We start from the raw sequence: 15,449 nt of genomic DNA on the forward strand, positions 1-15,449 counted from the left end.
AATATGATTTTTCTAAAATTATGACATGTGGTGATAAACATTAAATTGCCCAGTCATTAAAAAGTCATCACATAAACTGGGAGCCATATTTTTCTGGACTTATTGAAGCAGATGCACATGGGATTAATGCATTATAATATTACTAGGCAAGCAACAAACTTAATTTCAAGTTGACAGCACAAAAGGTTGAATGAATAAATAACAACTACATTGTCTAAACCTTTTTATTAAGAATTTTCAATTCATACATTTTATACAATATCATATAAAACACTGCAAGTATATTTATTATTGCATAAATAAAACAATTTTCCCTTAATGACGTACACGAAAACACTATGCAAACAAAACGGTAATGGAATTTCACTTCTCCATGATATTGATCACTTCTCCCAACTCTCTCATGGAAGGAGAAGTCACTTCTCCCTCTCAAAAATCCTAGATTAGGCCCTGAGATGCAATAGACTTTTTGTCATGATTTTTATCTGTAGCTACTTTCATAAACTGCAATAGACTTTTTGTGATGGTTTTTATCTTTAACTACTTTCAGGAGATGCAATAGACTTTTTGTCATGGTTTTTAAATGCTGGGCATGGAGCTTTAAATGGAACCCGAAAATTGTCAAGTAGTATTATAAACAAAACTTTCAGGGGCACAATGAAGGTATATACAAGAAAAGTATTACCTGTAGAATTGGTAAGAACATATCTAGTAGTGTATGTACATGTATATATAAATGAAAGTTTAAGAAATAAATTCTTGACTGGCACTTGCAATTACATTATACAATGTCAAAAATAGTCCTTGAATATATATGTAAGCAAGCATCAAAATGATAATATGGCATGTTAGTTAAAGTATGAAGCTCCTTAAATGTATCTTTTTATGAACAAGTTTTTATCTTTTAGAAAAGCTGGCAAAATCAATATGAAAAAGTTCTAACCAACTCAGGATAAACAATTCTCTCTAATTCTTTGGAAATTTAAACCTTTTCGCACCCATTGTAATAACAAAATTTATTCAACTTGTGGTTGCCAATGATCTCAGAAGATGATTGGCTGATTTTAAGGGTCATAACCTTTATCAGCTCACTGGATGAATCAAAATTTGCTAACAGGTTTTAATGAAATTGACAACTTTGTGGAATATGGAAGGCACTCGAAGGGGATTTTCGTTTATCAAAAATGAAAATATATTTGATAATCATTAGAGAAAGAGATTCTTACATAGTTACTCATGGATAATTTGATTTATCCAATCTCAATAGTTAAATTATAAATTTTAACTGTATCGATTGGAGAAATCTGATAAACCACTGGTACCAATATAAGAATCTATATATAACAAATCTGCAAGTCTTTTATTAAAATGAATATTATTTTTTTGTGAATTAAATTACATTGTTAGTTAGGGAGATTTGAAATGCATGTTTCATCTTTAGACAGAATTGTCTGATTCATACTTTTACTTCAATGCTTATTTCTGATAACTTAAATAAATTGGCGCTGTTAAAACTTACACAGTGCAAAATTTAAGTAGAATTATGTATCAGTTTAGATGATTAGATATTTTGAAAATGAATATTGAACTTCTTGTTGAAATGTATAAATGATATTATAAATATACTGGTTTATCCATTGTTGTTCCTTGTACTCAAAAATGTAAACTTGAATTATTCATCTACAGAATTAGTTGTTTAATATTTAGATATGGAGTTATCTCCCATTATGTAGGATTTATATCCCTGTTTCGTTTTATATTGTCAGAGTGATGAAGAGAAAGCCAAACTTATGGAGCAGGAAGAGTATAAAGGTAGGGAGTTTTATCTAAATGATTTTGTTATCAGTCTTCAGAAAGCAATTACAATCTTAACCTCATGTCAAATATGCAAGAATTTTCAGCACAACAATATCCAAAAATTGTTTTAAAACATTTTCAATTTTTTATTCACAACATAATTTGATTTATACATGTAGTGGCATGTCTTCTATATAAAAGGGAGATATGGTGTGATTGCCAATTAGACAACTATCCGGCACTGTACATCCTTTAAAAATGAGCAAAACCCATACCTTATAGTAAACTATAGAAGGCCCTGGCTTAACAATATGTGAAACAATTCAAAAGAGAAAACAGACAGCATAATTTTTGCTAGAAAAATAGATGAAAAAACAAATGTGGTAGATAGCTCCTGCCATAGTCCAGTTTCACTTCCTGAATACAGACCAGCTTATATTAGTCCAGTCAATCTAGCATAAATTTGACCCTAACCTTGAAGTAATTGCAATAGAAGATTTTTAAGTTTTAATCTTTAGCATAATACCCCAAATATACACAGAAAAAAGTCCCACAAAATCTAACTTGAGGAAAACTAAAAAATCATGATTTTAATATTCATATGGAGATTTGCATTGATATGGGAGATAACTCTGCAAAAAAGACAGAAATATCAATTAAAATTGATACAAAATTATAATTTTACTGCTTCTATTCACCAGAATGTATTGATTCTTGATATTTTAGCCGTCTTTAGAGTATAACAAACAACTCTATAGGTGTTTTATATCTTTTATCAAGCTACAACCTAGATTTCATAATTCATTAGTTGACCATTTATTAGATTTTTCAGCATGTCAAGGTAAAGAATCTCAAATTGAATAAAACTAATTAAGCATATATTCTTCTTTTTGTGGTTTAAAGTTTCTTTAAACAAGGTAGATGCTGAACACATATAATTTACAGATATAAACTATACCAAAGATTCACATTATTTTTCAAAATGGTCACAAAGCCATAAATTTGCAATTTCTTTAAGGAAAAATGTGCAAAAAAAAATAAAATACCCATAACACTTTGGTTTTGTACATTTTATGAGCAGAAGATTATATAATGTAGTCAAACAAGAACTTATAACCCCATCAAAGTATCATATTTTACGTGAATTTTTAGAAAATCAACCAAAATTTGGCAAAAAAAACACTAATTTTGGCAGAGTTATCTCCCTTTCCAATGTTAATTTCCATAGGAAATTAAATATGCAAAATATGAGTTTTCCTCAAGTTAGATTTTATGGAACTTTTTTCTGTGTATATTTGAGGCTTAATGCTATAGATTAGAACTAAAACATTTTCTGTTGCAATTAGTTTGAGGTTCAAACTTAGATTGACTGGACTATATGAGATGTGGCTACATTGTAGATATTGTTGTTTACTAAGCACCCCTATCAGGAGTCTGTTGGAATCAATATGAAGTTTATCTTTTAGTCAAGTTACTAAGACATCAATGTTATGAATAGTCAACATTTGCATTATATTGATATAATTCTTACTTATTTCAGTGAGAATGGATGAAATGCCATGGTTATATTTAACATGTGACTTGCCTCCACCCCCTCTGTATCCTGATGAAATGAGAGAGAATATTATTCCACAGATTCCTTTCTCTGTGCTGCTTTCAAAGTTTAATGGGATCAATGAGAAAGAATATAAAACATACAAAGATTCAACCATGAAACGTTTTGAAATCACACAGTTACCCCCATACATTATAATATATATAAAGGTAAGCTTTGATATTTATTGATGTTATTGTTTGGATTCTGAATTATATTGACTAATAGATATGTTTAATTAGATGAATATATTTATCATTGTTTTATGTTGCAATGAATAAATTTTGTATGTTACTGGTAAATGGAAAAGAAAGGATATTGTGTATTAATTCACAACACAAAATCACTGCATACACTTGAAAAAAGCAAAGACACAGGGCTTTTATTGCTGTTCTTCATCTCAAAGTCACAGTGAGGCCTTTACCATGAAGCTAAAGGTCACATCTCACTGCAAGTTCTACTTAACAATTTCGATAAACAATATGTTGGAAAGAGAGAAAATGAAGTAGAAGTTATCACAGGAACAAATACTACATAACTGTGAAAAATACATACCCCTAATGACATATTAGGAGGGAGACAGGAGACTTTTTAACTTTGTCTTTTTTGGTTTAGTATTGTAAACTAGATTTATTTGTTTTTATGAAGTACTGTGTTATGACCTGAAAGCTATAACTGTCTGTTTTGTTTTCAGAGATTTGCTAAGAATTATTTTATTACAGAAAAGAACCCTACTATTGTTAACTTTCCTATAAAGTAAGTGGAATGTGTAATAATCAATATATATTTTTTAATAAATGTTGCATAATTAGAGCTACGCATCCTTAATGTGGGAGCTCTATAGTTTTCACTTTGTCTGTCTATTCATAAATGCAGTAACCCAAAAAGTATGGGTAGGACAACAATGAAATTTTGCAGAGTTTTTGTGTAAATATGTAAATGAAAATTTGCCAATTAATTTTGAAGTAACAGCTTGACATTGATGAGTTGTAGCATTTGAGCATTTGTCAGATATCAACTTCCTGTTTACTGATACTTTTGATTTTTATACGACCGCAAAAATTTTTGCGGTCGTATATTGGTATGATGTTGGCGTTGTCGTCGTCGTCTGGCGTCGTCCGGCGTCGTCCGAAGACACATTGGTTTTCGCACTCTAACTTTAGTTTAAGTGAATGGATCTCTATGAAATTTTACCATAAGGTTCAATACCACAAAAGGAAGGTTGGGATTGATTTTGGGGGTTATGGTACCAACAGTTAAGGAAAAAGGGGCCAAAAATAAGCATTTTTGTAACTTCCAGACATAACTTGTGTGTTAGTGTATGGATCTCTCTGACATTGTACCACAAGGTTCCATATCACACAGGGAATGCTGGGATTGATTTTGGGGGTAATTGCCTCAAAATATTAGAAATTAGGGGCCAAAAAAGGGGCAAAAAACAAGCATTTTTCTAGTTTCATGACAATAACTTGTGTGTAAGTGTATGGATCTTTCTGAAATTGTACTACAAGGTTCCATATCACAAAGGGAAAGCTGGGTTTGAGTTTGGGGGTAATTGCCCAAAACGTTTAGGAATAAGGGGCCAAAAAGGGGCCAAAAATAAGCATTTTTTTAGTTTCCAGACAATAACTTGTGTGTTAGTGTATGGATCTCTCTGACATTGTACCACAAGGTTCCATATCACACAGGGAATGCTGGGATTGATTTTGGGGGTAATTGCCTCAAAATATTAGGAATTAGGGGCCAAAAAAGGGGCAAAAAACAAGCATTTTTCTAGTTTCATGACAATAACTTGTGTGTAAGTGTATGGATGTTTCTGAAATTGTACTACAAGGTTCCATATCACAAAGGGAAAGCTGGGTTTGAGTTTGGGGATAATTGCCCTAAAAGTTTAGGAATTTGGGGCCAAAAAGGGGCCAAAAAACACATTTTTCTAGTTTCCAGACAATAACTTGTGTTCAAGTGTATGGATCTCTCTGAAATTGTACTGCAAGGTACCATACCACAAAGGGAAGGCTGGGATTGAGTTAGGGGGTGATGAATCATAAGGGGGTTCAAAAAATTTGGGGGGGGGGGGGATTTTTTCTTTTCTTTTAAAATTTTCCATTTTAAGTTGGTTATTTCTGATTTATATTTAAAAGCAAATAATAATGATATGGTAGGAGATACACACCAAACAGGATGTGTAAATTAATTTATAATAAGTATTGTGCAATAGCAAGAAATTTTCAACTGCACAGTATTGCACAATAGCAAGAAATCTTCAATTGCACAGTATTGCGCAATAGCAAGAAATCTTCAATTGCACAGTATTGCGCAATAGCAAGAAATATCCAATAGCACAATATTGTGCAATGGCAAGAAATTGTCAATTGTACAGTATTGCGCAATAGCAAGAAATATTCAATTGCACAGTATTGTGCAAAAAAAGATACTTCATATAAATTGCTTATTTCTTGACCAATTTCAATGGGGTTTTTGGGCCCCGTTTTTAAATTGGTCCACATTGAGGTCCAAAGGGTCCAAAATTAAACTTTGTTTGATTTCATCAAAAATTGAATTATTGGGGTTCTTTGATATGCTGAATCTAACTGTGTATTTAGATTCTTAATTTTTGGTTCCGTTTTCAAATTGGTCTACATTAAGGTCCAAAGGGTCCAAAATTAAACTTAGTTTGATTTTAACAAAAATTGAATTCTTAGGGTTCTTTGATATGCTGAATCTAAACATGTATTTAGATTTTTGATTATGGACCCAGTTTTCAAGTTGGTCCAAATCGAGGTCCAAAATTAAACTTTGTTTGATTTCAACAAAAATTGAATATATGGGGTTCTTTGATATGCTGAATCTAACCATGTATTTAGATTTTTAATTTTTGGGCCCCGTTATCAACTTTGTTCACATTGAGGTCAAAAGGGTCCAAAATTAAACTTTGTTTGATTTCATCAAAAATTGAATTCTTGGGGTTCTTTGATATGCTGAATCTAACCATGTATTTAGATTTTGGATATTGGACCATAATAGGTGAATGTCCAATTTAAAATTTTTAAGTTCTTAGATCACATTCATTCTGTGTCAGAAACCTATGCTGTGTCAAATATTTAATCACAATCCAAACTCAGAGCTGTATCAAGCTTGAATGTTGTGTCCATACTTGCCCCAACTGTTCAGGGTTCAACCTCTGCGGTCGTATCAAGCTGCGCCCTGCGGAGCACTTTATTTTTAGATGTTGAATGAAAACAAATTTTTTTGACAACACATGCATTCATGTTTCATTTAGAAAATCTAATACCAATGTATTTTAGAGTCAATCTCATCTTCAAAATAGCTTTTGCACTTTGTTTGGTTCTAGAAACCAGAATTGAAGGTGGAAAGACCTGTATTTCTTTTGCTTCTGATTTTTTTTTTTTCATAACAACAGATAAATATTGTTATTTTACAGATTCTTAAAAATAAAATATAATACTTGCAAAACATAAATAATGAGAGTTACAGATAAATATTAAAACCATTTACAGTTTCTGTTAAAAAAATAATACTTTAATTTCTATTTTTAGGAATGTTGACTTTGGTGATTTATTAGCCCCAGAAATAAGAGCAAAACACAAATGTACGACATATGATTTGATGGCTAATATAGTCCATGATGGTGAGCCAGGACCAGGAAAGGGAACATATAGAGTGCATGTGTTACACAAGGTAAATATTATAGATTCTTATACTTACAAATATAATGAATTACTCTATTAGGTAACACATAATCACATGATATAAAAAATTTTAATTAATTTTCATTTAGATAGAAGAAATGGGGAATAACCAAAACATTTACGATGTACAATGGATAACACTATTATTATCTGTTGAATATCCTTGAGCCTCTTGATTTGTACAACAGTTATCTCACATCAAAATGATGTCACTTGTGCCTGGGATAGCAAGGTTTGGAAATTCATCTATTGCCAAGGAAGATTTTGATAGACTGTTCAAACAGCCCATTTCAGGGCTACCAATATTTTTCAAAACTAATTATTTTTGTTGTACATATATATAGGCCAAGTGAAAAAAGGAAAATATATGGGAAGAAAAGTCATATGAAAATTTTACCTGAGCAAACCTTTAGATAACTATGAACGGAAAGATGTTTAAAGCTGTCAAGACATTGAATAATTGACAATTGTATGAGACATTCTAAGACAGAAAATAATTCTCTGACGACAATGTTATGTCTGTTAAGGCATGTGTGTGTCTGTAACATGTATTTTTGATAGTTCAATAGGGCCCTTCTACTGTTTGTTCGGCATAATAAAACAATTGTGGCATTCAAAAGTGGTGAATATCCAAAATTGTCAATTCTACAAGATAATTTCCCTTTGTAAACAGTACAGTTCATTCTCTTGACACATTAATATATTTTTCCTATATCTGTACCTCCTTAGAAAGGGAGATAATTATGACTTTTCTTGAGATAGTTATGATTATCAATGTTACTTAAAATTAAATTCTTATATGATAATTTTTAATAAATTTTAATACTAATATTTTATCAAAAAATTTCAGGGAACAGGAAAATGGTATGAGATGCAGGATTTACATGTAATAGATATTCTACCACAAATGATTCCGTTGTCAGAAAGTTATATTCAGGTAAATTATTAAGATGATTTGGTTGTCAGAAAGTTATATTCAGGTAAATTATTAAGATGATTCCATTGTCAGAAAGTTATATTCAGGTAAATTATTAAGATGATTCCGTTGTCAGAAAGTTATATTCAGGTAAATTATCTCTTGTTTTATAGTACTAACGGTTTCAAAGCTATTTAAAAGAAATTTTTTCGTCACAAAGGTAAGACAAATCACTAGTGATTTGATTTCCTAGAAATTAGTAATTTTAAATGATAACTGTTTCAGCAATATCATAGGGAATTACACAATTTTGTTGGGGAATTTGATGTTTGCTCTGCCTTGGTTCAGTTAAACAGATTTCATGAAAATACTACGTGATTAGGTCCGTTTCTCAGATACTACAAGCAGCAGGTCAACTATATGTGGTGTATGGAATGATTGTAAGGGGTACATGTCAGACTGGCAGGTTTCATCTGACATTGACCTCATTTTCATGGTTCATTGGTCATTGTTTTGTTTTTTGGTCTGTTTTTCAAGTACTGTAAGCAATAGGTCAACTATATTTGGTGTATGGAATGATTGTAAGGTGTACATGTCTGTCTAGCTGGTTTCATCTGCCCTTGACCTCATTTTAATGGTTCATTGGTCAATGTTAAGTTTTTGTGTTTTGGTCTGTTTTTCCAAGTACTGTAAGCAATAGATCAACTATATTTTGGTGTATGGAATGATTGAAAGGTGTACATGTCTGTGTAGCCAGTATCATCTGACCTTGACCTCATTTCCATGGTTCATTGGTTAACATTAAGTTTTTGTGTATTGGTCTGTTTTTCAATTACCATAAGCAATGGGTCAACTATTTTTGGTGTATGGAATAATTGGAAGGTGTAAATGTCTGTGTGACAGTTTTTATCTGACCTTGACCTCATTGTCATGGATCTTTAGAAATGTTAAGTTTATAAGATACTTGTAGTAAAACCTTGATCTTTAAGACTTTCAACATAAAATCAATGGTCAGTAAAACAGGCGAGACATTTCAGTGTGTGCACTCTTGTTGTGTTTTGGTCTATTTCTCAGATACTATAAGCAATACGTCAACTACATTTGGTGTATGGAATGATCGTAAGGGTTACATGTCCGACTGACAGATTTCATCTGACCTTGACCTCAATTTCATGGTTCATTGAATAATGTTTAGTTTTTGTGGTTTGGTCTATATCTCAGATACTACATGTATAAGCAATTGGTCAACTATATTTGGTGTATGGAATGATTTTTGGGTGTACATGTCTGTCTGCCAGGTTTAATCAGACCTCAACCCCATTTTCATGGTTTATTGTTGAGCCTTTGACTTTTGTCGAAAAAGCGAGACATAGCGATCCTACATTCCATCGGCGTCGGCAGCGTCCACAAATATTCACTCTGTGGTTAAAGTTTTTGAAATTTTAATAACTTTCTTAAACTATCCTGGATTTCTACCAACTTGGACAGAAGCTTGTTTATGATCATAAGATAATATCCAAAAGTAAATTTTGTAAAAAAGAAATTCCATTTTTTCCATATTTTACTTATAAATGGACTTAGTTTTTCTGCCAGGAAACATTACATTCACTCTGTGGTTAAAGTTTTTGAAATTCTAATAACTTTCTTAAACTATCCTGGATTTCTACTTGTAAGATATACAAATAAGTCAGCATGACCAAAATTGTCAATTGACCCGTTAAGGAGTTATTGCCCTTTAAAATTAATTTTTAACAATTTTTCGTAAATTTTTGTATTCTTTTGCAAAAATCTTCTCCTCTGAAACCACTGAGACAAATTTAACCAAACTTGGCCACAATTATCATTAGGGTATCGAGTTTAAAAAATATGTCCGATGACCCCGCCGGCCAACCAACATGGCCGACATGGCTAAAAATAAAACAAAGGGGTATAATGCAGTTTTTAGCTTATATCTCTGAAACTAAAGCAAAAGTATGATGGTTGCATTATTTCATGCATCAGTTGTAAACAAAAATATCAGGTGAGCGACACAGGCTCCTTGGAGCCTCTAGTTTTTAATGATAAAATGCTTTGACACCATGTTCATGACAAATACCTCTTTTTCCCATCTCTGACAATGATAATGGAAAATGTTATAATACTATATGTACATACAATACAATACAATAAGAAAGGGTATTTAAACAGTTTCCTTGTAAGTAAGCCCTTTCTTATGCCACTAAACAAAAGTCGCAGAAAGTGAGACATAGGGATTGCTTTTCTGGCAAAGGCGTCAACAATTGTTAAGTTTTCTGCTTAAGTTAGTTTGTTAGGATCTACTTGTGATAGATCAATGTATTTTGTATGAAGTCGCATTACTATCTGTATAAATCAGTTTGATGACTATTTTGAGGCCCTGCCACATAGGACATGGTCCAGTGACTTTGAATTAATTAGCAATTTTCAATGTTAAGTTTTCTGCTTAAATTAGTTTGATAGGATCATCTTGTGATAGATCAATGTATTTTGTATGACGTCACATAACTATCTGTATATATCAGTTTGATGACTATTTTGAGGCCCTGCCACATAGGACATGGTCCAGTGACTTTGAATTAATTAGCAATTTTCAATGTTAAGTTTTCTGCTTAAGTTAGTTTGATAGGATCTACTTGTGATAGATCAATATAAATGTTAACTTATCCAATTGAAGCATTTAAATCGTTAGGGGTCATTGTATTGTATATGTAATAGCCTCTCAAATCATTTGTTTTATTTGAAGACAGTAGTGTGTTAGAAATAAAAAAAACTTTATTAAACCCCATACAAATTGCTGAGTGTATAATGTGTGCAGGGTTTCCTCTGGGTCAATTTCTTTTTCCTCAAAACAATATTTTTTTCACTATTCTTAATTTTTTTTTTCGCCAACTCACATAAACATGTTTGTTTTCCTTCTTGCTAACAAAATAAAAATCAGTTTGCAGCATTGTTGTCTCATTTATTATAATTCTACATGTCTTTTTCATATCCTGCATTGTAATAAATGAACAGTCTCAATTAGAACAAAATTTTTTTGAAATTAATTTTTATAGATACATGTACTTCTGGGAACATGAGGTTAAAATCAGAGATTTTTCTTACTTTGGAGTCCTTTCTTCAGAACAAATAGATTCCTTTTCCGAACCATCGTCAAAAGTAAAAATTGAGACATTAATAATGCTTAAAACAGGTGTGCTACTAAAAGGATTGTAAAGTTCCTCCTTCAAAACAATTATTTTTATCAAAGTTGTAAAAACAATCCTTTAGGTGATGTGATGCCACACATTTTCATGAAACAATCCAGTTAGCACCTTTTTTTAATTAGCCCATTGAAGCCAATCGATATGAAATGCAATCAGCTGATTTTTAGCTCACCTGACCTGAAAGGTCAAGTGAGCTTTTCTCATCACTTTGCGTCCGTCGTCCGTCGTCCGTAAACTTTTACAAAAATCTTCTCCTCTGAAACTACTGGGCCAAATTTAACCAAACTTGGCCACAATCATCATTGGGGTATCTAGTTTTAAAAATGTGTGGCGTGACCTGGTCAACCAACCAAGATGGCCGCCACGGCTAAAAATAGAACATAGGGGTAAAATTCAGTTTTTGGCTTTTAACTCAAAAACCAAAGCATTTAAAGCAAATCTGACATGGGGTAAAATTGTTCATCAGGTCAAGATCTATCTGCCCTGAAATTTTCAGATGAATCGGACAACCCGTTATTGGGTTGCTGCCCCTGAATTGGTAATTTTAAGGAAATTTTGCTGTTTTTGGTTATTATCTTGAATATTATTATAGATAGAGATAAACTGTAAACAGCAATAATGTTCAGCAAAGTAAGATTTACAAATAAGTCAATATAACCGAAATGGTCAGTTGACCCCTTTAGGAGTAATTGCCCTTTATAGTCAATTTTTAACCATTTTTCGTAAATCTTAGTAATCTTTTACAAAAATCTTCTCCTCTGAAACAACTGGGCCAAATTAAACCAAACTTGGCCACAATCATCATTTGGTTATTTAGTTTTAAAAATGTGTGGCGTGACCTGGTCAACCAACCAAGATGGCCGCCACGGCTAAAAATAGAACATAGGGGTAAAATTCAGTTTTTGGCTTTTAACTCAAAAACCAAAGCATTTAAAGCAAATCTGACATGAAGTAAAATTGTTTATCAGGTCAAGATCTATCTGCCCTGAAATTTTCAGATGAATCGAACAACCTGTTGTTGGGTTGCTGCCCCTGAATTGGTAATTTTAAGGAAATTTTGCTGTTTTTGGTTATTATCTTGAATATTATTATAGATAGAGATAAACTGTAAACAGCAATAATGTTCAGCAAAGTAAGATTAACAAATAAGTCAACATGACTGAAATGGTCAGTTGACCCCTTTAGGAGTTATTGCCCTTTATAGTCAATTTTTAACAATTTTTCGTAAATCTTAGTAATCTTTTACAAAAATCTTCTCCTCTGAAACTACGTGGCCAAATTAAACCAAACTTGGCAACAATCATCATTTGGTTATGTAGTTTTAAAAATGTGTGGCGTGACCTGGTCAACCAACCAAGATGGCCACCACGGCTAAAAATAGAACATAGGGGTAAAATTCAGTTTTTGGCTTTTAACTCAAAAACCAAAGCATTTAAAGCAAATCTGACATGGGGTAAAATTGTTCATCAGGTCAAGATCTATCTGCCCTGAAATTTTCAGATGAATCGGACAACCCGTTATTGGGTTGCTGCCCCTGAATTGGTAATTTTAAGGAAATTTTGCTGTTTTTGGTTATTATCTTGAATATTATTATAGATAGAGATAAACTGTAAACAGCAATAATGTTCAGCAAAGTAAGATTTACAAATAAGTCAATATAACCGAAATGGTCAGTTGACCCCTTTAGGAGTAATTGCCCTTTATAGTCAATTTTTAACCATTTTTCGTAAATCTTAGTAATCTTTTACAAAAATCTTCTCCTCTGAAACAACTGGGCCAAATTAAACCAAACTTGGCCACAATCATCATTTGGTTATTTAGTTTTAAAAATGTGTGGCGTGACCTGGTCAACCAACCAAGATGGCCGCCACGGCTAAAAATAGAACATAGGGGTAAAATTCAGTTTTTGGCTTTTAACTCAAAAACCAAAGCATTTAAAGCAAATCTGACATGAAGTAAAATTGTTTATCAGGTCAAGATCTATCTGCCCTGAAATTTTCAGATGAATCGGACAACCCGTTGTTGGGTTGCTGCCCCTGAATTGGTAATTTTAAGGTAATTTTGCTGTTTTTGGTTATTATCTTGAATATTATTATAGATAGAGATAAACTGTAAAAAACGATAAATGTCGGCAAAGTAAGATCTACAAATAAGTCAACATGACCGAAATTGTCAGTTGACCCCTTTAGGAGTTATTGCCCTTTATAGTCAATTTTAACCATTTTTTCGTAAATCTTAGTAATCTTTTACAAAAATCTTCTCCTCTGAAACTACTGGGCCAAGTTAATTATAGATAGAGATAATTGTAAGCAGGAAAAATGTTCAGTAAATTAAGATGTACAAACACATCACCATCACCAAAACACAATTTTGTCATGAATCCATCTGCGTCCTTTGTTTAATATTCACATAGACCAAGGTGAGCGACACAGGCTCTTTAGAGCCTCTAGTTTATTTTCTGACAAAATTGATACGCATGAGGAGTTCAAGATGAAATATGAGTATTGTCTGATCAGGGAAAAAGTCTGAGAAACCTGAAACAAAATTAACAAGATAGATGAAGTCGAACCGTTATATTTCTTTCGCCAAATTCTTGATTTTTAATCGCCACATTGACAATTCTATTTTTTTTGCAAAATGTGAAAATGGCGACTGCCAGTGGAAACCCTGATTGTGTGCATCTGCCAGTTTCTCGCCTTTTTTGTGTATCTCCTTATATGACCAAGATAAACAGCAATACAAGATCTACAAAAATCTTATATAACTGAAATCTGCAATGGACTCCATATAGGCGTAATTGCAGTTAAATGATGATTTTTGTCAAGTTTTGCATTTTTTACCTATTATCTTATCAGTTTGCAGAATTTACATTTCTTTGAAGTTAAAATTATGATTGGTAAAATTGATTTAAATCTATTGTCATTAGTTCTGTAGGTTGGCATTATCATAAATAGAACATTGAAATAAAATACAGAAAGAGTTTGTTATTACTTAAGTTAAAAGTGATATATGCTTCTAGGAGCAACTCAATAATTGTGTATTTTTTACCTGTGTCGCAAATAGTTGCAATGCTTATCTAGTCACCTCTCTATTTGTCAATAGTTTGAAATTTTACAACAATCATTGTACACAAAAACTTGTCATCAAACTTTTCTTGGCTTCTATGGATTGAAAGAATTTATATTTGGTCTAGAGCTTGTAAATGTTTAGTGGTAGCCTGTAAGCAATTTTCGGATCTTCAGTACAGTTTTATTTTGTTTGCTGATAGTTTAAAATCAATTGCTCACAAAGGAGCAGTCTAGACCCAGTATTCCTCTTGTTTATGTTAGCATGATATTGCCTTTTCTTTGAATATATATCTTGCAAAAATATCAGTACACACTTCTTTAAAAAAGGAGACTGCTATGATCGTAAGGCTGTTTATTTGGTAGGGGGAGGGAGCATAACATCTAAAGATTGTTACAAGGTCCCAGTTTTTGTTTATTTCTAAAAACAAATTTGTTCAACCTTTTGTAGAAAAAAATATATGTGTTACATATCAGACATTATGATGCATGCACACAAAGTCTCCCCAATTTTCAACATGTCTTTTAAGAGTTCCTAAAAAACACATAATCAAATTGTTGAAAAGGTTTAAGACATGACATTAATTTTTATATATGTAGATAAGTAATACTTCAGTGATACACCTCAGTGTGTTACATTTGAAGTTCTCAATACAATAAGTGGACTTTTTTATGGCATGTCAATTACTCTTAGTTAGATACCAGATTGTAGAATATAATTGTTAAATAACATAGCGACAGAATTCATGAGACTTTAAGAGCTCTCCATGAGAACTAAGTGACAAGCAAATGTAATCTTTTTGTAAGCGGGAAATTGATTTAGTATCCAGTCATGAATTTTTATAATTAAAACACAAGATATTGATCCAGTTTATTCATCTACTTGTAATTCTATAAATCGTTTAAACTAAACATTTTTGTGGAAACTGGATCTTTAATAGTTCAGGATTGATTATATAGAATATTAGATGTGTTTTATTGAGTAATTTAATGCTACACTTATTCATAAGCTGACAGGACCTTTTTGAATTTATGGTCAGATGATTTTCATATAGGTTGAGAATTTTTTTTTTAGGTTGGTTCATTCCTATTTTTTAATAGTGTCCCAGCAGGCACTAATACATAATTTAAACTAATGAAAAGTTT

General features: G+C 31.9%; 1 protein-coding gene and 1 long non-coding RNA gene across 2 annotated transcripts in view; both read left to right on the forward strand.

The window, feature by feature from the left end:
* The window catches only part of LOC127708814 (U4/U6.U5 tri-snRNP-associated protein 2-like), a 44,793-nt gene that overhangs the window by 20,016 nt on the left and 9,328 nt on the right, over positions 1–15,449 (forward strand). Inside the window, exons 8-13 of the mRNA XM_052213955.1 lie at positions 551–696; positions 1,767–1,812; positions 3,338–3,561; positions 4,086–4,147; positions 6,949–7,090; positions 7,952–8,038. Coding sequence (XP_052069915.1) covers positions 551–696; positions 1,767–1,812; positions 3,338–3,561; positions 4,086–4,147; positions 6,949–7,090; positions 7,952–8,038 — 707 coding nt within the window. The remainder of the gene's footprint in view (positions 1–550; positions 697–1,766; positions 1,813–3,337; positions 3,562–4,085; positions 4,148–6,948; positions 7,091–7,951; positions 8,039–15,449) is intronic.
* Positions 11,401–13,705, forward strand: LOC127708832 (uncharacterized). Its single transcript, XR_007985402.1, has 2 exons — positions 11,401–12,206; positions 12,709–13,705. It is a non-coding gene; the product is annotated as an uncharacterized LOC127708832 (long non-coding RNA).

The sequence above is a fragment of the Mytilus californianus genome, unplaced genomic scaffold, assembly GCF_021869535.1.
Source record: "Mytilus californianus isolate M0D057914Y unplaced genomic scaffold, xbMytCali1.0.p SCAF_7, whole genome shotgun sequence".
Taxonomy (NCBI): domain Eukaryota; kingdom Metazoa; phylum Mollusca; class Bivalvia; order Mytilida; family Mytilidae; genus Mytilus; species Mytilus californianus.